Below are 21,719 nucleotides of genomic sequence, written 5' to 3' on the forward strand. Positions count from 1 at the left end.
CACGTTTTACCAAAACTGCGTAGAACGTCCGTTCTGGACGTTTAAACGACGTTTACACGTCGGAACGCACGTTCTGGACGTTCTATGCGCTATATGGACGTTCTATGCTCATAGCGTTTGTGGGCCTTAATGGCCTAATGGGCCTTTACACAGCCGCTGATCCAACGCGCGCAGCCGCTGATCCATCACTGCCAGACGCCATCGCGCCCAGCCGCCCAGACGTCTGAGCTGCCAGCCGCCGTCGCGCGCGCCCAGGAGCTGCCAGCCGCCATCGCGCGCGCCCAGGAGCCGCCAGAGCTAGACGTCGTCGGCCGTCCTCCACCGCCCTCCAGGTACGTCGCCGGCCCCCTCCTCCCTCCTCCCTCCGCCGCCACCCCCAAAGCCGCCGCTGCCGCCAGCTACTGCCTCTCCCGTACCGCCGCCGCCGTCGTACGAGCAGGCCGTAGGGTTTCGAGTTTGGAGTTCTGCCTCTTCCTACTGCCTCTCCCCAAGGTCCCCACTCGCATCCAAGGTTGTACGAGCAGGCCGCCAGCTACTGCCTCTCCCCAAGGTCCCCACTCGCATCCTCTTCTGATTCTATAGCGAATTTTGGTTGAGAGTTTGGAGTTCTGCACTTCCTACTTGCCCTGCAAGGGTTTAGTGTTGATATTTCATTGGGATAGTTGGTCATTTTTCCATTCTTTCTAGCTGACTTATGTTTGTCCTCATTATTTTTCTGGTTGTATACTTGTATTGACTATTGAGAGTTTGAGACATGGAGATAAAAGTTACTTAGTGTATAATTTTTTATATCTGCAGCGCTGGTGGTTTGTTTGGTAAATGGGGAATGGACAATACTCTGTTGGTTCCCTGTTAAGTGTTACATTTTCAATGCGGTCATGGAAATGGAATTAGATGTTGCTGTTGTGAAGAGAGATGACCTTGGAAATGCTCATGGTCTTAATCTTGATGAGTTCGATGATGGTTACTAATCATACATGAAAGTTGTAACTTGTGTTGTGTGGTTGAACTTATGCTAATGCTATTTGGTTTGTGAACTCAACTTATGTATGAACTTATTCTATATTTAAAATTCTATGTCAAGTCTGAAAAGACGTTTCAACGTTCGCTTAAACGTTTAAACGTTGAAAAGTTGGTTCATAACGTTTTAACGTTTTACCGTTTTAATAACCATGGTATATATGTTTCCCCCTTTTTTCAGTGTATTTGCTCTCTGCTGCATATAAACAAGATTTTTGAAGTAGGAATATCAGAGCATCTGGCAATTAAGTTGCAACATATGAACATTGATTTGATTGGAAAGGTACCAGTCTCCAAGGGAGAACCATCAGTTCCACCAATCCAATATTAAAATCTGGACAAGTTTTATGTGTTTATTGTATCCTTTTCCTCATTGTGCATCCTTTATGTTTTCAGGCAAATTCTTCTATTACAGCAGAGCTGGATTACATGTCAGACCTGGTCAGTTTAAAACTTTGTCAGGTTCCATTTTGGTTCGGAAATATTGCGATCTTTATTTGTATGTTTGATAGAAAAATATGCACAAAAGTACTGATGGGCACAATAAATGGGTTGACTGCAAAACTTCTTGAGCAACACTTGTTTTTTTATCAGGTGGTGTAATGATCTAGTCTTCTCCCGCTCTCTCTAGAGATCTATGTCATATCTTATCTTGTTTTGTGCCAGACTGCCACTGATACAAATATCATTACACACTATACATGTAGTGTGATTTTTGGGTACTGTTAAAAAGTTCATAAGATAATTATTTGTGAAACTTGTTGCTTCAGGATTTAAGACTGAACAAACATTACACACTTCGACACATTCTTCTATCAGGCCCAGTCCCAGTCCGGCGAAAGGGCCTTTAGTGTAATGGTTAAGGCTTCCGAGTGGCACCTCCAGGTCCCGAGTTCGATCTCCCTTGGGAACGAATTTCGGGCTTGGTTAAAAAAAATCCCCGCGTTGTGTCCCACCGCTGCCGGGTTACGTTCTACGCGCCACCCTCCGGCTGGGTCGTTGCAGAGTGGGCGGTGACAACCCGCTAGTGATGGGGGGAGCCCGCTAGTGATGGGGGGCCAGGGTTCGTAGATTTTCTCGGCCGGGACCATGTTTCAGTCTCTTCTTAATATAATACTATGAGGGTAGTCTTTCCCTCCCCGGCCGATTTTTATTAGGCCTAGTCCACCGCATGTTAGAATACAAGTGAAATGTCCATCTGTATCCATTATCTTAATCTCTTGGATAGAATTGGTCGTGTTGGAATACGAACCCATGCCCCTAACCAGGGATGGGGAGTAGTATTAATAGACTTGGTAACTGGGCAGGCATACCTGTTGGGTGCTCATTTCCGGGGAAAGGTCCGGCGAAGACATGGGCATCTGGCGACTGGCGTAGAGCGGCGACCGGCGGTGGTAGCCTACTCCTCGCCCTGATACGGAGAAAGAGAAAGCACGCGGGGAGAAATGAATAGCCGAGGTGCTGTGTGGTGTTAAAAGAGAAGGGTTTTTTTTTCTTTCCTAGTCCCTCTGCATTACTACTCGCTAAAATACGTCACAATAGCGTGTTTAGTTGGAGGAAGCTTATCTTTCCGCTCCTTAATTTTTTGTTTGGTTTATAGAATAGAATAAATTAATTCATTATTATTTTATTTCTTATAAACTAATACTAATCGGTTGCTCATGTGTTACGACGGCTTACAACAATATTCACGTAAACTATTCAAAAAAAATCAAGATTTTTTATTGATTGTCTCCGCTCTCCGTATAATATTTTTTTATTTGGTTAATTGATGTTATTGTTTACTTCATCCAATATGTCTTGGTACAACACGACCAATGAAGTGAGCGATTAAAAGAGAGTTCACAACGACTGACTGAACAAACAAAGATTATAGAATAACATAATTCTACCATAAAAAGACCAAATAAGAGAAGTTTGTGAGCTTAAGTTTTTAAAATAAGCCATATGAACTCAAACTTATAAAAAGATAGATCAAAATATAGAGTGATTGCTAAAGTCAGGCATCAATAAAAACTGGATGTGCTCCATATAAATTATGCTACTTCGTAGTAATTACTAACGTTTAAAACCAACAAATAACATTTCATTTTACTGTTAGTGTGACAAATCATTGTTGCTCCATCCAATTCAGCAACCTCAAACACCATGAAGTCCATTGCGCAAATGTGATATCAGAAATGACCTAATGCTTGCAAGAACCAAGAACGTCGTGTCGTGCTTGGGCTATATCCTCGGCCCGTAGTGCTGGTCCGGCCCGACACAATTAGATTTTTTATTTTACAAAAAAACATATATATATATATATACAATTTATATTCAATATTAAAAACATCTGAGCATGATGTTATACTGGTTAGATAGCTTTTTTAACATTTTACGCTGATTTAATCAAAAAGGCCGACGGGCTAACGGGCCAGGTTGGCACAGCCAGCAGTCCGGCATGACGTGCCTAGGCCAGAGCTGTGGCCCGCGGACGTCTGACCCGTGCCGGACCGCCGTTTGGCATCTATAGGCGTGCACCATGTTAATTTGAAATAGTTGTGAGGAGTTTATTTGTAAACAAATGACACGAGACGATCGTTGAAACTGATGCTTTAAGTATAGTAGAGAATTAGTAATAATATGATAAATGAGTTTATTCCACTAAATTTATGGAATAGACTTATAATGCATCACCTTATTTAGAATGGATTAAGTCTATTCCATAAATTTAGTGGAATAAACTCATTTATCATATTATTACTAATTCTCTACTATACTTAAAGCATCAGTTTCAACGATTGTCTCGTGTCATTTGTTTACAAATAAACTCCTCACAACTATTTCAAATTAACATGGTGCACGCCTATAGATGCCAAACGGCGGTCCGGCACGGGTCAGACGTCCGCGGGCCACAGCTCTGGCCTAGGCACGTCATGCCGGACTGCTGGCTGTGCCAACCTGGCCCGTTAGCCCGTCGGCCTTTTTGATTAAATCAGCGTAAAATGTTAAAAAAGCTATCTAACCAGTATAACATCATGCTCAGATGTTTTTAATATTGAATATAAATTGTATATATATATATATATATGTTTTTTTTGTAAAATAAAAAATCTAATTGTGTCGGGCCGGACCAGCACTACGGGCCGAGGATATAGCCCAAGCACGACACGACGTTCTTGGTTCTTGCAAGCATTAGGTCATTTCTGATATCACATTTGCGCAATGGACTTCATGGTGTTTGAGGTTGCTGAATTGGATGGAGCAACAATGATTTGTCACACTAACAGTAAAATGAAATGTTATTTGTTGGTTTTAAACGTTAGTAATTACTACGAAGTAGCATAATTTATATGGAGCACATCCAGTTTTTATTGATGCCTGACTTTAGCAATCACTCTATATTTTGATCTATCTTTTTATAAGTTTGAGTTCATATGGCTTATTTTAAAAACTTAAGCTCACAAACTTCTCTTATTTGGTCTTTTTATGGTAGAATTATGTTATTCTATAATCTTTGTTTGTTCAGTCAGTCGTTGTGAACTCTCTTTTAATCGCTCACTTCATTGGTCGTGTTGTACCAAGACATATTGAATGAAGTAAACAATAACATCAATTAACCAAATAAAAAAATATTATACGGAGAGCGGAGACAATCAATAAAAAATCTTGATTTTTTTTGAATAGTTTACGTGAATATTGTTGTAAGCCGTCGTAACACATGAGCAACCGATTAGTATTAGTTTAAGAAATAAAATAATAATGAATTAATTTATTCTATTCTATAAACCAAACAAAAAATTAAGGAGCGGAAAGATAAGCTTCCTCCAACTAAACACGCTATTGTGACGTATTTTAGCGAGTAGTAATGCAGAGGGACTAGGAAAGAAAAAAAAACCCTTCTCTTTTAACACCACACAGCACCTCGGCTATTCATTTCTCCCCGCATGCTTTCTCTTTCTCCGTATCAGGGCGAGGAGTAGGCTACCACCGCCGGTCGCCGCTCTACGCCAGTCGCCAGATGCCCTTCTGTGCGAAACCGAACATCACTCGAAGTCTAACCTACCTTCTCTTCCCTTCCTGTTGTGCGAAACCGAGCAGCACTCGAAGCCTGACCTAAGCTACCTGGCTATTTGTAATCGGACAACGGATGTGATCTAATTGCAAGTGTATACATGAATTATGCCTACTAACTTCGATTTATTTTGCAATAAAATAAAATAAAATAAAATTCGGGTGTACATGTGTACACCCATGTCCTTTACTGGGCCCGCCCCTGTCTTTCAGTTTCAGCTTAAACCTGCACTTTCAAGAACATAACTACATTATGACTTCATAGTATAAGTGATATTTTGCATACCAACAACATTCGCAATGTCATTTTTCTTTGTTTTTTTCTCGAAAAACGCAGAACTGCGTTTCAGATATATATTAATAAGAGAGAAACAAGTGTCTAAAAAGACCCAGAAACAACGCACTCCTTAGTAACACCCATACATTTTGGGTCAATTTTTGTTGTTGTAGCTGACTCTTTTTTTATATGTAAATGCTAGTTGTTTCATATGTCAGACTGTAACCCGAAATTTGTTTTCTGTGGGGCTGTCAATTTATGTTCTAGCTGACTTTTTTTTTTTATTCTGTACTCACTGAATGGCTTTCTGATTACATTTCAGGTTCATATGGCCTGTGTAATGCAAGGGCGTAGGTAAATCTAGATGCATGCTTTAATTTCATTTTCCATCAGCTATCGTTCTTTTCACTATTTTTATAAGACATGTTTCTTTACTTAATGTACACCATCTCAGTTGAATGTTTTCTTGCTATTCTATTTTAATTTCGTTACAAGATCCTGCTTCATAGACTTCCTCAAGAACGTGAATACTAGACATCAATCTAAATAGTCCTGTGAATATTGTTAAACAAACACCATCATTTATATTGCACCACAATATTCAGTGCTAAAGTTTGTTTTGTGAATCGCTTAGTTAAATTATTGTTTTTTTTACTTATTGCGATTCAGAGTTGGAGTGGCATACTATGATTCAGATACACGCCAACTTTTTGTGTTAGAAATCTGGGAAGACAGCGTTGGGGAATTTCCTCTGATTGATCTTGGTATGTTCCTCACATAAACAGAAATCAGGTTTCCTTTCTATTTGTTTGGAATATAGACGGAGGGGTTGCTATGGTAAACAAGACACTTATGTATGTTTTCCAATATATTCAGAAAATGAACCTTTGGGATTCGTGGAAAATGAAACCATATAGCTGACACTTTGTGATCCTGGTTTTACATCAGTGAAATTTCAGTCAAAAGCGAGCACAATATACACAAGCACAAAAACAGAAGAAGCACTTTTGTCGGCTTTACAAAGGAATGGTATGGCCACAACCACTTCTTCAAACTGATATCGCTCTGTTTTGATGGTTTTGCATGAAATCATGCAGATGGTAACGGTGAGGCTCCTGTTGTGAAGCTCACGAAAAGCTCAACATTCAGCTATGAGCAAGCCTGGCACAGGTTAGCTGCTTTATATACTGTTCACAAAACCTGGCACTTCTTAAATATAGTAAGAAGTGTTATTTCTGTAGCTTACAATATTCCTTACATCAGTATATAAGATCGTCAAATATTGTCTTGATCTGCATAGTGCAAAATTTACAAATACACTAAATTGTTCGACATGCTTTTGGATTGCTCTTGTATTCCTTCTTGAACATGTAGCGACCAAATCCGTTATGCTTTGGTGCAAAATTGCTTCACTTTAGTAGTATGTATACGATGATGAGGTTTTGACATTATTAATTTGCAACAGAATAAGCATAACAAGGTCACTAGAACAAAGTGGTGGAAGCTTAAAGGGGATGTGGCTCAAACTTTCAAGGAGAGAGATATCGAGGAGGGCCCTTGGGCAGAAGAGGGAGACACAAACATCATGTGGAGGAAGATGGCGACATGCATCCGAAAGATAGCTTCAGAAGAGTTTGGGTTGAGTCAAGGAAACAGAAGGAAAGTTAAAGACACTTGGTGGTGGAACGAAGATGTCCAAAAGGCTATCAAGGAGAAGATAGATTGCTACAAACGCTTACATCATGACAAGTGTGCAGACAAAATAGAGAAGTACAGGATAGCGAAGAAGTCTGCAAAGCGAGCGGTTAGTAGAGCTCGGGGTCAAGCCTATGACGACCTTTATCAACGGTTGAACACAAAGCAGGGAGAAAAGGATATCTATAGGATGGCCAAGATACGTGAAAGGAAGACAAGGGATGTCAACCAAGTCAAATGCATCAAGGATGAAGCAAACCAACTATTAGTGAAGAATGAGGAGATGAAGAACAGATGGAAGGAGTACTTCAACAAATTGTTCAATGGAGGGAATGAGAGTTCCACAATAGAATTGGACGAACCATTCGATGACAACAACAGGGGTTTTGTACGAAGGATACAAGAATATGAAGTTAAGGAGGCGCTAAAAAGGATGAAGGTAGGAAAGGCGATGGGCCCTGATGGTATCCCTATCGAGGTATGGAGATGCCTTGGAGACATAGCGATAGTATGGGTGACTAAGCTTTTCAACACCATCTTTCGGACAAACAGAATGCCCGACGAGTGGTGGTGGAGTACGTTAGTACCAATCTTCAAGAACAAAGGAGATGTTCAAAGTTGTACTAATTAATCTTATTAATTAGTGTAATGTGGTGGGCCTTGGAAAAACACAAAGCATCAACAAAGTACATTAATCTTATTAAAGATATGTACACTAATGTTGTGACAAGTGTCCGAACAAGTGATGGAGACACCGATGACTTTCCAATTAACATAGGACTACATCAAGGGTTGGCTTTGAGCCCTTATCTTTTCGCTTTGGTGATAGATGAGGTCACAAGGGACATACAAGGAGATATACCGTGGTGTATGCTTTTTGCCGATGATGTGGTACTTATTGAGGAGATTAGGAGTGGTTTTTCGCAAAAGTTGGAATTGTGGAGGCAGACGCTGGAAGCAAAAGGTTTTAGGCTTAGTAGGTCTAAAACAGAGTATATGAAGTGTGATTTCAGTGCCATGGGGTATGAGGATGGCGATGTTAGTCTTGATGGGCAAGTGGTACCCAAGAAAGACACTTTTCGTTACTTAGGATCAATGCTTCAGAAGGAGGGAGACATCGATGATGATGTCAGTCATAGAATTAAAGCTGGATGGTTGAAGAAGCGGGAAGCTGCATGTGTCTTATGTGACCCCCGGATGCCACACAAACTAAAAGGCAAATTCTACAGGACAGCAATCCGGCCGGCTATGTTGTATGGAGCAGAATGTTGGCCCACTAAAAGACGACATGTCCAACAACTAAGTGTGGCAGAGATGCGTATGTTGCGCTGGATATGTGGCCACACAAGGAGAGATCGAGTCCGGAATGATGATATACGAGAGAGAGTAGGAGTGACGCCAATTGAGGAGAAGCTTATGCAACATCGTTTGAGATGGTTTGGATATATCCAACGAAGACCTGAAGAGGCACCAGTGCATATCGGAATAATTAGGCGTCCCGAGAATGTGAAGAGAGGTAGAGGTCGACCAACCTTGACGTGGACAGAGGCTGTGAAGAGGGACCTGAAGGAGTGGAATATTGATAAAGAGCTCGCCGTGGATAGGAAGGGGTGGAAGTGTGCAATTCACGTGCCAGAACCCTGATTTGTAGTTTCGCTTTTCCTCAATCGTTTGACCTTTTCTTGTGCCCCTTTAGATCTTGCTGGTTCTTGTGGGTTTTATCTCTTTTTATGTGTTTCCCCGTTTCGTCGTTTTTCGGTTCTCCTTTGCCTTTGTCTCCCTTTTCTTTTCTTTGGGGGTTGAGCTCTGAGGTTTTCATATGGGGTTTCATCTCTAGCCTACCCCAACGTGCTTGGGACAAAAAGGCTTTGTTGTTGTTGTTGTAATCAGAATTCAGAACACTCCATTAGCTGAACATCTACAACCAAACATGCTTAGTCTGGCCCATTTGGAAAAAAGGGACAAGAAGCTATGTGATGACCTATGCTATGACTATCAATTTTCTCTTTGTGTATATCTCTATTCTGGGAACTTGTAAGTGAAGAAACAAAATAACAAGCACAATTTCTTGTAAAGTTCACCATAATTAGTAACGACCAAGCCTCATAGTATTTTTGCTATATCTCTCAATGACATATTTAAGCTGATAACTTGATGATGTAGTACTCTGTATGCATATCTAAACTGCAGATTGATCTACTTGAAAGTTGCAGCTATGGATGATGGACTAAGTGCAAAAGAAAGGATATGCTTTGTAAGTGATCTTGAATGAGAATATTGCCAAACTAATTGCTACCTACATGTTTCAATTCGTCTCCTGAGTTTTCTTCAGAAATATTAATTTTATTGGAAGTACCTGTTCATTGCATCTCTAAGATAAAAAACATATCGTTGAACCAATTTTTTTTCGAACGCGCAGGAGAACTGCGCCCCATTATATATTAAGCAGAAAAAAGGAAAAAAAAGGTCTACAGAAGACCCTCCTTACGGAGGCCAGAAACAGGCATACAAATATAGATCCAATAGGGGATAAAAAAACATACTACTCAATTCTTCCTAAGGCTCTGCCAAGGGTGCAACCAAATGAGCGAGGCCTTTTGCACCGGCTATTTCCCATCTTCTTTCCTCACCAGCAGCTCTGAGACTTAAAGATATACTTGGATTACAGCCATCAAAAATGCATTTATTCCGATGATTCCATAAAGTCCAAGCTCGCAAAATGATGAGAGAGTCAAGTCCTTTTTTTGTAAGACCATGTACTGCTCCCCCCGCCACTTCCCACCATCCCAGGAAGGAGTTTGCAGCCGGCTGTGGTGCAAGTGAATGAAGACCAAATTTCCTGAGTAAAAGGTACCAGAATTCTCTTGAGAAGGAACATTGCACAAGGAGGTGGTCCAAAGTTTCTTCCTCTTGATCACATAAAAGGCACTTCTCCGGTTGATTTAGGCCTCGCTTTGCCAACCTATCAGCTGTCCAACACCTCTTATGGGCAACCAACCATATGAAAAAAAACGACATTTTGGCAAGGCCCAAGACATCCAAGTTCTTTTATAGGGTTCGAATGTCACAGATCCCAGGAACAGACCTTCATATGCTGATTTGGCTGAGTAGACACTATTCGGGGCAATACTGAAGATATGCTTATCCTCAACCTTGGTCTGCTGCTCGATGCCAGAAATCAAATCCCAAAGCTGAAGGTAATCTGTCAAAACCCCCACTGACAAAACTCCTCTGATACCAGAAATCCATTTGGCGCTAACAATTGCTTCCTGAACTGTCCTACAATTGATTACCCGCTTCGGAATTGCGCTGTACAGCCTTGGGAATAGATCTGCAATTCTTTTTCCATTCAGCCATTTATCCTTCCAAAATTTGGTATTGGTTCCATCCCCTACTTCAGTGGTCACTACTTTAGAAAAGAAAGCTCTAGCCTTTTTAGGAACTTGTATTTGAAGACCAGACCAGGGGCGGGAGTGATCAGTCTTTTCTAGCCAAAGCCATCTAAGTCGAAGTGCCCAACATAATTCTGGAAACTAGAAATACCAAGCCCTCCAAGGTCTAGGGGGCGGCAGACTTTTCCCCAGGCAACAAGACAATGGCCACCTCTAGCTTCTTTGCGGCCTCTCCACAGAAAACCTCTTCTAATTTTATCAATAGCATCCAAACCCCACTATGGGATATCCACTGCCATCGCTAAATAAACAGTCATTCTTGTATTGTAAGAACATGTTGAACTTGCACTCTTCTTCCGGCCCTTGTCATTAGGTCAGCCTTCCAATTAGGGAGCTGATCATCTATCTTATCAACAAATGGTTGGAACTGTTGCCTAGTCAACTTGTGTAAGGATAAAGGGAGCCCCAAATAACGACAAGGAAAGGTTGAAATTCCACATGGCATCAAGGTTTGAACTTCGAGCACCTCATCAGAGCATCTGATAGGATACTGACAGTGTTCTTATGGCGTCGCCTAGGCGTCGCCTAGGCGACGCCTAGGCGTCCAGGCGCCCGGGCAGAACTGGTCGCCTTGCTCGCCATTCCCGCCTAGGCGTCGCCTAGGCGCCGCCTAGGCGCTAAGGCGCTTGTCTGATCCACTTGCTCGCCTAGGCGCCTTAAGAACACTGGATACTGATATAGTTACCCTGGCTACGGAGGTTGTATGAGTGGCTAATGGTTGGAGGGTTGGAGGAAGAAGTGTGAGAGATTGCCGTGGTGACGCCTGACCTAGGGTTCAAGCGCAACAATGGAGTTGAGAACAGCAGGGAGGCAAGACTCAATCTCTTTCTTTGATTGGTCTTTCCTGATTACAGACTAAAGGCATAGAGGGCTTATATATTGCCCTGGCCTAACAAGACTTCCTCCTTTTAAGGGGATCTAAACAAACTACCTTTATTTAAGGAAAATCTAAACAACTCTAGCTATCTTATTTGAGTACTTATCTGCTCAGTCTAGCTTATCTTCCCCTGGCTGCTTAGGCCGGCGCCAATATACTTTTCCAGTCATAACAGATACACATTTGACTTTTGCACATTATTATGTAGCCTAGAGGCATCTCCAAACAATTGAAGAATGTTAAGAGTAAGGTCTATATCTGCATGTGTTGGGCATAAGAAAAGGACCACATCATCAGCATACATGGAGACTCGATGGAGCTTTTTTCTACTAGAAAGCTGCTCAAGCAAACCATCATTTTCTGCCTTTGAAAACATGTAGACAAGAACATCCATAACTAAAATGAATAGCATGGGTGAGAGGGGGTCTCCCTGACGGAGTCCCCTTCAATGCTTAATATGGCAACATGGAAATCCATTCAATAGAATCTAAGTAGAGGAGGTAGCCAGTAGGCCACATATCAAATCCCTCCAAATCTGCCCAAAACCTAGCTTCTTTATAACCTCAATCAGAAAAGGCCAAGAAACAGAATCAAAAGCTTTTGTAATATCTAATTTCAGCAGCAAGCTGGCCTTGTTTTGTTGATGAAGCAGCCTGGAGGTTTGTTGGACCAGCATGAAATTGTCTTGAATGAATCTCCCTTTTATTAATGCACTCTGATTAGGTGACACCATCACATTGAGCTTGCTGGCCAATCTATTAGCAAGCATTCCGGTGACCAACTTGGCAAAACTATGCACCAAACTGACAGGCCTGAAATCTTTAATACTATCATCTCCATTTTTTTGGGGATCAAGGTGATATAGGCTGTATTAAGGAGCCCAAAATTGGCAAATTTCCTGCCCCAAACAGCAGAGATGGCAGCCATAATATCAGGCTTAATAATTGTCCAGCAAACCTTGTAGAACCTTCCTGTGTTACCATCAGGGTGTTACCATCAGGGCCTGGAGCCTTATCTGAAGGAAGGCATTTGATGGCATCCCAGACTTCTTGTTTTGAAAAGGGGGCTTCCAGATCGGCTAGATCATAACTAGGCATTCCAAGAGCCTCCAACTCAATCGCCCGTTCCCTATCCATACTGTTCCCCAACAGATCGATGTAGAATTGGTCCACACAGGCAGCTTTCTCCTCATGACTGGTTAGGACTTGTTCCTCATCAACCAGCCTTGCCACATTTTTTTCTATTATGGTGACGAGCATGAAGGTGGAATAGCTTTGTATTAGCATCCCCATCTTTGAGCCATGAAATTCTTGCTCTCAGCCTTGCTATAGTTCGCTTGAAAGAGGATAATAATAATGCCTGTTTCTTGAGTCTGAATTTGAGCCAGAGTTCAGCAGGGCTGAGCACTCTACCATCCTGGGCTATTTCCAGCATATGTAAGATTTCTTTGGCAAGAGCAAGTTGGGATCTCACATGCCCAACCTGCTTTTCGCTCCAGGCCTGCAAACTTTTTGCTGTTCCTTGTAACTTCATTTCCAGGGTTTTAAAAGGACATGTAGCCGACTCAAAAGAATTCCATGCGGCAAGAACAATATCCTGGAACCCCTCGAGCTTGGTCCAGAAGGATTCAAAGTGGAAACGCCTTCTTCCAGAATTATTATCCCTAAGCCCCAGAATTAGAGGACAATGATCCGAATCCTGTGAGGCAGTACTCTGAAGAACATTGGGGAAGAGCAACTCCTAATCCACTGAGCAAAACACTCTATCTAGCTTGACCAGAACCGACACATTTTGTTGGTACTGTCTGCCATGCAAGGGAATTTCTTTCAGGGCCATATCCTCAATTAATCTTCGAAATCTACCCGTCATTGCTCTGTTGAAATTATTATTGTTCTTATCTGAGTCTTTATAAATGAGGTTGAAGTCGCCAGCCAACATCCACGGTCCAAGACATTCAACCCTAATATCCCTGATTTCTTGTAGGAACATAATCTTCTCATTGTCTCCTTGAGGACCATAAACACAGGTCAGCCACCATTCATTCCCCCTTTCATTACAGAACTGAACTGATATACTATGATTATCTAGTCTTTTTTGACCAGTGAAACCCAAATGCTGCCTCCAAGCCACTAGAATGCCCCCAGGTGCCCCAACAGAAGGAAGGTAAATGAAGTCACTAAAGTTCGTCCCAAGCATGGAAAGAATCAATCGACTTGAAATAACTTGCATTTTGGTTTCCTGCAAATAGACCACCTCTACCCTTGAGGAATCAACAAGTTCTCTCACGGAGTCTTGGCGCACATAATAATTTAGACCTCTAACATTCCATACAATTTTTTTTGAAGGATCCATTAAATACATTAAAAAAACAACAAGCCACCAAAATATCAGACCTTAACAGAACACCAGATCAGGTGGAGTGCTCCAGCCAAACAAGGCTGAAAGGGCTTCAATATGACATTGAGACAGAGGATGAGTGAAGAGTTTTTTATACCCTTCGATTGCTTCTTGGCTAATTCCTTTAGATTCTGTGATGATTTGTAAAGTCCTCATAGCTCTCTTTGTTGATCTGCCCCCCAGGTCCTGCATCTGAAATTCCACCCCAATACCAGCCACCCGACGACTTCTTCTCGGAGCAGAAACAAATGGGGAGGGAGGTGGCTGATGTCGTTGTGTGATGTTGTCTGGAACCGGCAAGATACCTAAAGGCCTTCTGCAAATGTTGTTGACAAAATCCTCCCTGCGTGATCTCCCTGCGAGCCCTTCATCTTCAACATTCTGAGCCAATCTAGAGGGCGCCAACAGAGCAGGTACCCCAGTTACATCACCGTCTTCCTCACAATTTTCTTCTTCAAAAAACTGATCCGCTTCCTGATCGTGCTGCTGTTGATGCTTCGAACTCTTCCTGAAGTAGACTTTCAAAGGAGCAGATACCTGAGCCATGATAGAAGACGGGGGGTGGGGGGGCTCCTCGGAGCTGGGGGGAGAGAAGGAATTGCAGCCGACAGAACCATTGCACCAGGCAGGGGCGAGCCAGGTCCAGGCCTCTCCAGCAACCCATTAGGCATATCCTGCTGGGGTGAAGAAAGCCTACCCAGGCCCAATGTCCCATTCACCAAAACGTCGGTAGCCAGAAGAAACTTACGAGGCGAGCTCAAAACGGTTTCCTTCTGCAGCCCAGCCAAAGAGATTTGTTGGGGCAAAGGTGGCCTAATAGAGCCCAACGACTCGGCAAGAGGAAAATCCACGTCACTAGGGGCCTGGTGGGGCGAGCTAGATCCAAAGGTATTCAACGGCCCAGCAGACACATCCAGCTGAGGCGTCCATCGAGCGATCCAGCCCCGCGGCCCACCAGGGCGAACATTGGAGGGACTCTTTAGCTTCTCCACCGACCTCTGGTCGACAACATCGGGAATAGGCATCTCTCGCCTGTCCGCCGCCATGCCTTCCTCGTTTCCCATCCAACGCAATGACTGCGTCTCGTGCCCCTCAGCTGTCTCCTCGTCTCCGTCTTTTCCTGAAACGCGAAGCGGTAGCGCCTCGTGCCCCTCAGCCGTCTCGTCATCTCTATCATCTCCCGAAACGCGAAGCGGCAGGGGGTCCTCCACCCTAGACACATGCACGTCGTGCGCACGGCCCAAGGGGAGCCGTGGGCCTAGGTGAAACTGGATAGGTCGCCGCGAATCCCCAGCATCACCGTGACGACGAAGATGGGGATCCAGATCGTTGTGATCCTGATCATCATCCGATCCCCAGAAGGGCGCCGGAGGTGGAGGTGGAGGAGTAACAGAGGTCGCCGTATGGAGGTCGACCGGGCGACAGGAGATAGCAATCTTATATGTTAAGCATCTCTTCTCATGAATAGCATCCCTAGGCTCAATGATATGTAAATCCAATTTTCTGCACAACCTTTCAAGGTTTAAACACCATGCACGCACCCAAAAGGATGCAAAATCTCTCCCACACACTGTATTGTGATGTACTTCTGTTATCCAACATGAGTTTCTCAGAATATGCTCCGCCGTAGAACGAAACCATGCATGCTCTAGGATGCCTCTAATCTCAATATCCACTAATTTGGACAGAGAAGAGGCAGAAGCATGAGCAAATCTCGACCATTTCTTGAACAACAAAGTGAAACGAGGCCCCCGCAGTGCCTTTCCATCATTGAAAACCTTAGATGCAGCATCTTCATTAGGCAGTAACAAAAGGAAGTCTTCAGGCATTGTCTGATGAATCGTCATGTCCTTCACTGCATATCAAACTGGCGCACAACTTCTTCCACAACTTCTGAGCCAAGGACCTCTGGCTGTGTTCCGGCCATAGAGACAAACAGAGCACGTCGGAGAGCAATTTCCTCCCTCGCCAGATCATCCGAGAAGTCCAAAACGCAGGAGGAGTTGAGTGCGAAGTCAATCTCCTTAGAATTGTTGACAAACAACAAGGATGGAGCCGGGACTACCGCTCCATCAACAGGAACCAGAGATATTTGCCGAGGGTGATCATCCGTCGTCATCTTTCCCCTTCCGCGCTTGGAACGGTTCCGCTTCCGCGTGGATCGTAAGCCTTCATGGCCTCCACCACTAGGACCTTCAGCAGGTGCAAATTCTGTCATCCTAGCCTCCTGCGGTGGGGAGATCCTTTTCCAGACCGACTTCCTCTGCCATGAGCCCGAACCATCGTTCCTTAAAGGAGCATCCCCCTCCATCCTTGTCAGACGCTGTCAGATAGGAATTCTGTCTACCTTCTTTTCGTGCTTCAGTCCGCCAAACCGCTTCATACGAGCCACATGTCTCGTAGGGCAAGAGCTCACCTGATGCCCGAACTCAAAGCATCGAAAGCATCGAGTAGGACGACGACACACTGCAGCAAGGTGGGAGGAGGAGAAACAGTTGAAGCACCTGCCTCGGAGATCCACAAGGGACCCTCGACGAGGAAGGTGCACATTCTGGATCTTCTTCCTGCGCTCAACCACTTGCCAACCAAACTCGTCCCGATGCAGTGCCACAGGCTGACTCTGCACCACCGAGGACACACCGACCTTCTCCTTCTCCTTCACAGCCTCTGGAGCTCTTGAGCTTGTCGCGGTATGAGGAGCCTGGATTGGGGTAAGGAGGCGCCTAGAGCCAGACACGAGGGCATCTTTAAAGGAGCAAGGCGCCCGGGAAGAACCACCAGACGAGGAGTCATGATCAGCGTCACTCCAACGTTGTGTCTTTGAACGCCCACCTTGTCGAGCTCGGTAGCTGAAAGGTCCTTCGCCTTGAGAGGTACGCAGGGAGGTTGTTGGGGGTGGTCGCCGAGTCCGGAGTGGAGGTCAGCGAGAAGCCTTGGCTACGGTTGAGAATTGGGAGGTGAAGGGGTTGGAGATGGCCGGAAGTGGAACATGGTGGGGGGGGAGGGGGGTGGAGAAACCATTTGGGCCACCAATCGTTCACTGCGATCTCAAGCCAAGCAACACCATCGTTGAACCAATAATATGTGAATATGTTATCAAGCACTGCAACAAGGATTGCTATTTCCCTAAAAAAACAAACAAACAAGGACTGCTATCCTGCTGCTTTTCTCATTCCATTCTGAACTGATATTATCCTACCACTTTTCTCTTTCCATTCTAACTTCAGTCTCTGATAACCACTGATTGTTTATCATCTTTTTTATCATTCATTTTTATACGCCCAAATCTTGTTAGCCATTTCTTATGAGATGGGAATATCTTTTGGTTTACTTGCAGCTTAATTCCATGATGGATCTTGGAAGCGATGTTCAAGTTCGTGCTGCTGGAGGTCTCCTAGCAATATTAGACAATGAGAGACTTCTTGACACCATTGAGCAGATGGAAGGTGGAGCATCCATTGCGATCGATTCTGTGGTACAGATCTCATTTTATCCTCTGATGGAGATAAATTGAACACACTGATGTGTTGAGATTTAATTATATCTTCTGTCATGGGCTGGGCTTATGGCCCCAGATGGCAGTATGCCAGATCAGATCCGACCTTATATACTGCTGCTGCCCTGGCCGGCCGCCCGTACCCAACAGATTGCCCATGACAACTTTCAGTGGCAGTCTAGTTTGTAATCAACAAAATTATATACATAATTTATTTCCTACTTTCAAGGATATAGTTACTCTCACGTGTGTATCTCTAGATTTATGGTGTATATGGTCCGACGAAGTGTATATAGACGGAGTATATGATCATACTAGACCATCTATAGCAGTATGTATGTCAAATATGCAAGTATACATAGAGCATATGGCATGTTGGGATTAGGGTTACGGAGGTCATACGAGTGGTAGGTTTGGGGTCTAGGGCTAGGACCCCGACGCTTGGGCGCCGTCGGGCTATTGGCGGAGAAGCCGCGGTATTGTCTACGCGTGAACAGTAACGCCGATGAATAGTAGATGAGTTGGGGGGGGGAGCATGGGCAAGATACTTGCCTGTTTGCTTCTTTCTTTAACCAAAGGGGTATAATATATAGGCTGTGATAGCAGCCCCTAACAAACTAACTAACTCTATCTAGGAGTTCCAAACTATTTTTTTTCTCGAACACGCAGGAGAACAACGCATCATTATATTGAGAGAGAGAAAGGTCCGAAGTGGACCACAGTACAATGCCAGAACAAGGCACAAAAAACACAGGAAAACAAACAGAAAAAAAATTCTATCCTTCTAGTTTTGATTAGCAACCACTCTTCCCTCTTCCTCTAGTTTTGAAATGAAATTTCTTTTCTTCCTAAATCGAGCCTGCATATGGAAGAATTTAGTATTTGCATCACCCTCTTTTAGATACTTGATTCTGGACCTCAAACGTGTAATTGTTCTTTCTATAGAAGCATAAACAAAACAATGTTGCTTCAGCTTTCTTAGCAGCCAAAGTTCATCTTCTGATAAAACTCTGTTGTCCTGCGCTGTTTCCAGCCTATGCATCACCTCCCGAGCAAGGTCCAACTGGTTTCTCACATTACCCACCTCTTTATGCCCCCACGACTGCAAATGTTTAGCGAGCCTTTTAAGCTTTTGGGACAGCCTCACCAAAGGGGGCAGGATGCCAGAATTGGCTGATTCCAGGAATCAGCCACCACCTCCATAAATCCAGGAAGTTTGGGCCAGAAACCTTCAAAGTGAAATCTGCGCTTCCCCCTACAATCCTCTCTGAATTTGAGGGTTAAAGGGCAATGATCAGAGCATTCAGTGGCGTTGCTATACAACAAACAATCAGGAAAAAATTCCTCCCAACTAGCAGTGCAGAAAACATGATCAAGCTTCACTAGGGTGGGTTCCTATCTCTGATTCGACCAAGTAAATTTCCTACCAATCAAAGGAATTTCCTTCAGCTCCATGGAGTTAATTAGGCTCCTGAAATTACCCATCAAAGTCCTATTGATATTGGTATTATCCTTATCCTTTGGCTTAAAGATCAGATTAAAATCACCACACAATAACCATGGCCCAACACAAACATCCCTGATCTCCCGTAATTCCTGTAGGAAGGATAACTTGAGACTGTCCTGATGAGGCCCATACACACCTGTGAACCACCAAGAAGCACCAGACTCATCCTGAAATTGCATTGAAATTGAATAATTTTTTTATAACAGACGCAACTGAAGAAAAGGAACCATCACGCCAAGCAATCAACAACCCCCCTGGATCCCTGAGCTGGTTTGGAGACAAAGTTACTGAAACCAGACCCAGGGATGGAGAGAATATCAAAATCTGATATGGCACTTAATTTGGTTTCCTGTAAACAAATAATGGAAGGCCTAAGGTCAACCACCACTGATTTAATAGAATCTCTTTTAGCCCGGTCATTAAGGCCTCTCACATTCCAAATCAAAAAGCAGCGATCCAACTCCAAACATCAAAAAGGCCTAGCATTGCCCAACTAGAGGCACTTCCCAGCCAAAAAGCGTTGCCACAACAACAATATGGTTACTTGAGAGCCCATTCTCGAAGAGCTTTGCATAACCACTGGCATCTTTGAGAGAGATTCTCATTTTCATCACAGAAACCCAGATGTCTGCAGACCTGGGTAACAGAACTAGAACCCAACTCTGAAGGAAACTTAGCCACTCTCCTGCTGTGCCTGGGTATGAAGTTACTTGGCACGATCTTCTTCCTCCTACTGGTGATCCGAGGGGGGGGGCAGCAATCCATTAATCGGTTTAGTGACAACACTCTTGAACTCTTGCAACGGCGATGAAAGCTCACCCGCATCATCCTGAACCGGCTTCAAACTAATTTTCTTTCTCCTGGTATAAACCTTGAGGCAGGGAGGATTATCCTTCCAAGCACGTTCCAACTGGTTGAATAAAACCGAAGACAATCTGCTCAGAGATTCTTCTGTCCAAACATTGCACTGTACAGAAACCCCAACCTGAGTAAAAACATTCACACTGACAGGATGAGCCCCAACCTCATGATTCCCAGGAACAGGCAGTGCAACTGAAGAATCAGCAATAGGATTCAGATTATTCCTCAGGGGAGAAGAAGGCGCCAAATAAACAGTCGATCCCTCACGTGACCCATTTAAAACACCAGAACCTAGCTGATCAACAGGCACCAACACATCATCCGAAGCGGCCAAAGGAATAGGAACATTGGAAACTGGAGACCCAGGAGCCTCCACCTCTGCAACCGAGACCAACGGGAGAGTATGGGCATCAACTGGATCCCGAACCACGTCCAGATCAATGGAGACAGGAGATCCAGGAGCCTCCATCTCTTCAACCGATGTCATCGGGAGAGAATGGACATCAACTGGGTCCAAATCCAGGCCAGGAACAGATACCACCGAGGTAGAGGGCACTCCCAGCAGGGGGGCACATGTGCCACCCTCTCCACCGAGGTCGTCAGAGGGGAAATGGCATCGACTGGTCCGCCACCCGCCTTCGCCGAAGTAATGCGCGGACCTAGCCGAGAGAGCGCAGAGACCCTAGCAGATGAAGTTGGGGGATCTTGCAGGTGTGGCCTCCGCCTACGGCGATCACGATCATCTTCACCAAAATCAGGTAGAAAGGGGGGTGACTGGTCTTCACCCGAAACGCCCCCAGAACTAAGAATCTTCACTGCAACCTTGAACACCATTGAACGTGGAAACCAAGACCCATCTTCAACACTGACCCTTGGTTCAACGGCATGGAGATACAAAACATCAGGCAGTGATTCCGACGAGAAGCACCAAACCCTCAATCTGAAAGCAAACATATCTGTGTTATCTGAAGAACCCAAGAGCAATCCCTGAACCAAGCAGTGAGCACTAAGCAAAGCTTCTGCAGTCTCCAACTCCCAGAGAGCAGGAATCCCCTGGACTTCGATGTCGACAAGCACGGGCAAGGCACCTCCACCAGAAGCAAACGCATGATGCGACCATCTTCTAACATGTAAACGGAAAGGGGGCACGAGAATCGACTATCCATTTTCAACAACTCGCTCCGCCAATTCCACCGAAGGGAAGAAGATGAGGAAGGAGTTTGGCGCAGCACGACAGAGATGGAGCGTATCTGCCTGAAGATCAAATTTCAAGGCCAGCGCATCCATAATCTCCATGGCGCAACCATGGCCCTCCTCCCCAACAACCGTGACGATCAGCGCACGACGAAGCTCTTCCTCCACGCGATCAATCCTTCCCGAACGTCAGATGATACATACGTTATGAGTGGACTGTAACCGCACCCTATAGGGTTTGTGCCCGTGGGCACGCGAGTAATCTGTGTCCATTGCCATCCCTAGCTGCCGGGGTGAAGGTAGCAGCCGCTGGCCCGGCCGACGGTGCCCGCGTAGGGGATGGCGTAGCCAGTTGTCGGGTACCATAATTAGGGGTACCCAGATCACAATCCTAAAGTGCCTAGACGCTTGAGTAAGAAGGGGTCATAAGCAAACACGCTCCCAACCTTACAAAGGTCCGAGGGACCTAAGTCGCAACTCGCGCGAGGCCAACCCTGGGCGAGTGCCGCAGTCACGCCTCGCCCGAGGCCAACCTTGGGCGGGAGACATTCACGGCTCGCCCGAGGCCAACCCTAGGCGGAAGCTGCAGTCACGACTCTCCCGAGGCCAACCCCGGGCGGGAGACACAGTCACGACTCACCTGAGGCCAACCTTGGGCGGGAGACACAGTCATGGCTCACCCAAGGCCAACCTTGGGCGGGAGATGCAGTCACGGCTCGCCCGAGGCCAACCCCAGATGAGCAGTGCATTTTCGACTCGCGCGAGGGCGTCTCGTGCGACGCTCAGGGAGCTACCTGCCTCGGCCAACCACTTCGATCCCAGAACGTGCGTCTGTACGTTCACCTGCCCCGCCGAGGGTACCAAAGTCAACAAAGGACGACACGACT

At 44.8% G+C, this 21,719-nt stretch overlaps 1 protein-coding gene and 1 pseudogene across 34 annotated transcripts in view; one reads left to right on the forward strand and one right to left on the reverse strand.

Moving 5' to 3' along the window:
• Positions 1-21,719, forward strand: part of LOC103635819 (DNA mismatch repair protein MSH5) — a 63,567-nt gene that overhangs the window by 19,504 nt on the left and 22,344 nt on the right. For 8 of the 34 annotated variants that reach the window (XM_035961763.1, XM_035961761.1, XM_035961758.1 and 5 more), the window contains 8 exons: positions 1,202-1,303; positions 1,417-1,461; positions 5,676-5,707; positions 6,023-6,117; positions 6,302-6,382; positions 6,451-6,523; positions 9,239-9,302; positions 17,112-17,249. In XM_035961763.1, the coding sequence (XP_035817656.1) occupies positions 1,202-1,303; positions 1,417-1,461; positions 5,676-5,707; positions 6,023-6,117; positions 6,302-6,382; positions 6,451-6,523; positions 9,239-9,302; positions 17,112-17,249 (630 nt within the window). Of the gene's footprint in view, positions 1-126; positions 551-1,201; positions 1,304-1,416; positions 1,462-5,675; positions 5,708-6,022; positions 6,118-6,229; positions 6,383-6,450; positions 6,524-6,818; positions 9,303-13,957; positions 14,188-17,111; positions 17,264-21,719 lie in introns of those variants that run through there. The other 26 variants (XM_035961777.1, XM_035961785.1, XM_035961788.1 and 23 more) reach the window with 25 other exon arrangements.
• LOC109941552 (uncharacterized) lies at positions 36-805 on the reverse strand (annotated as a pseudogene).

The sequence above is a fragment of the Zea mays genome, chromosome 8, assembly GCF_902167145.1.
Source record: "Zea mays cultivar B73 chromosome 8, Zm-B73-REFERENCE-NAM-5.0, whole genome shotgun sequence".
In the NCBI taxonomy this organism is placed as follows: domain Eukaryota; kingdom Viridiplantae; phylum Streptophyta; class Magnoliopsida; order Poales; family Poaceae; genus Zea; species Zea mays.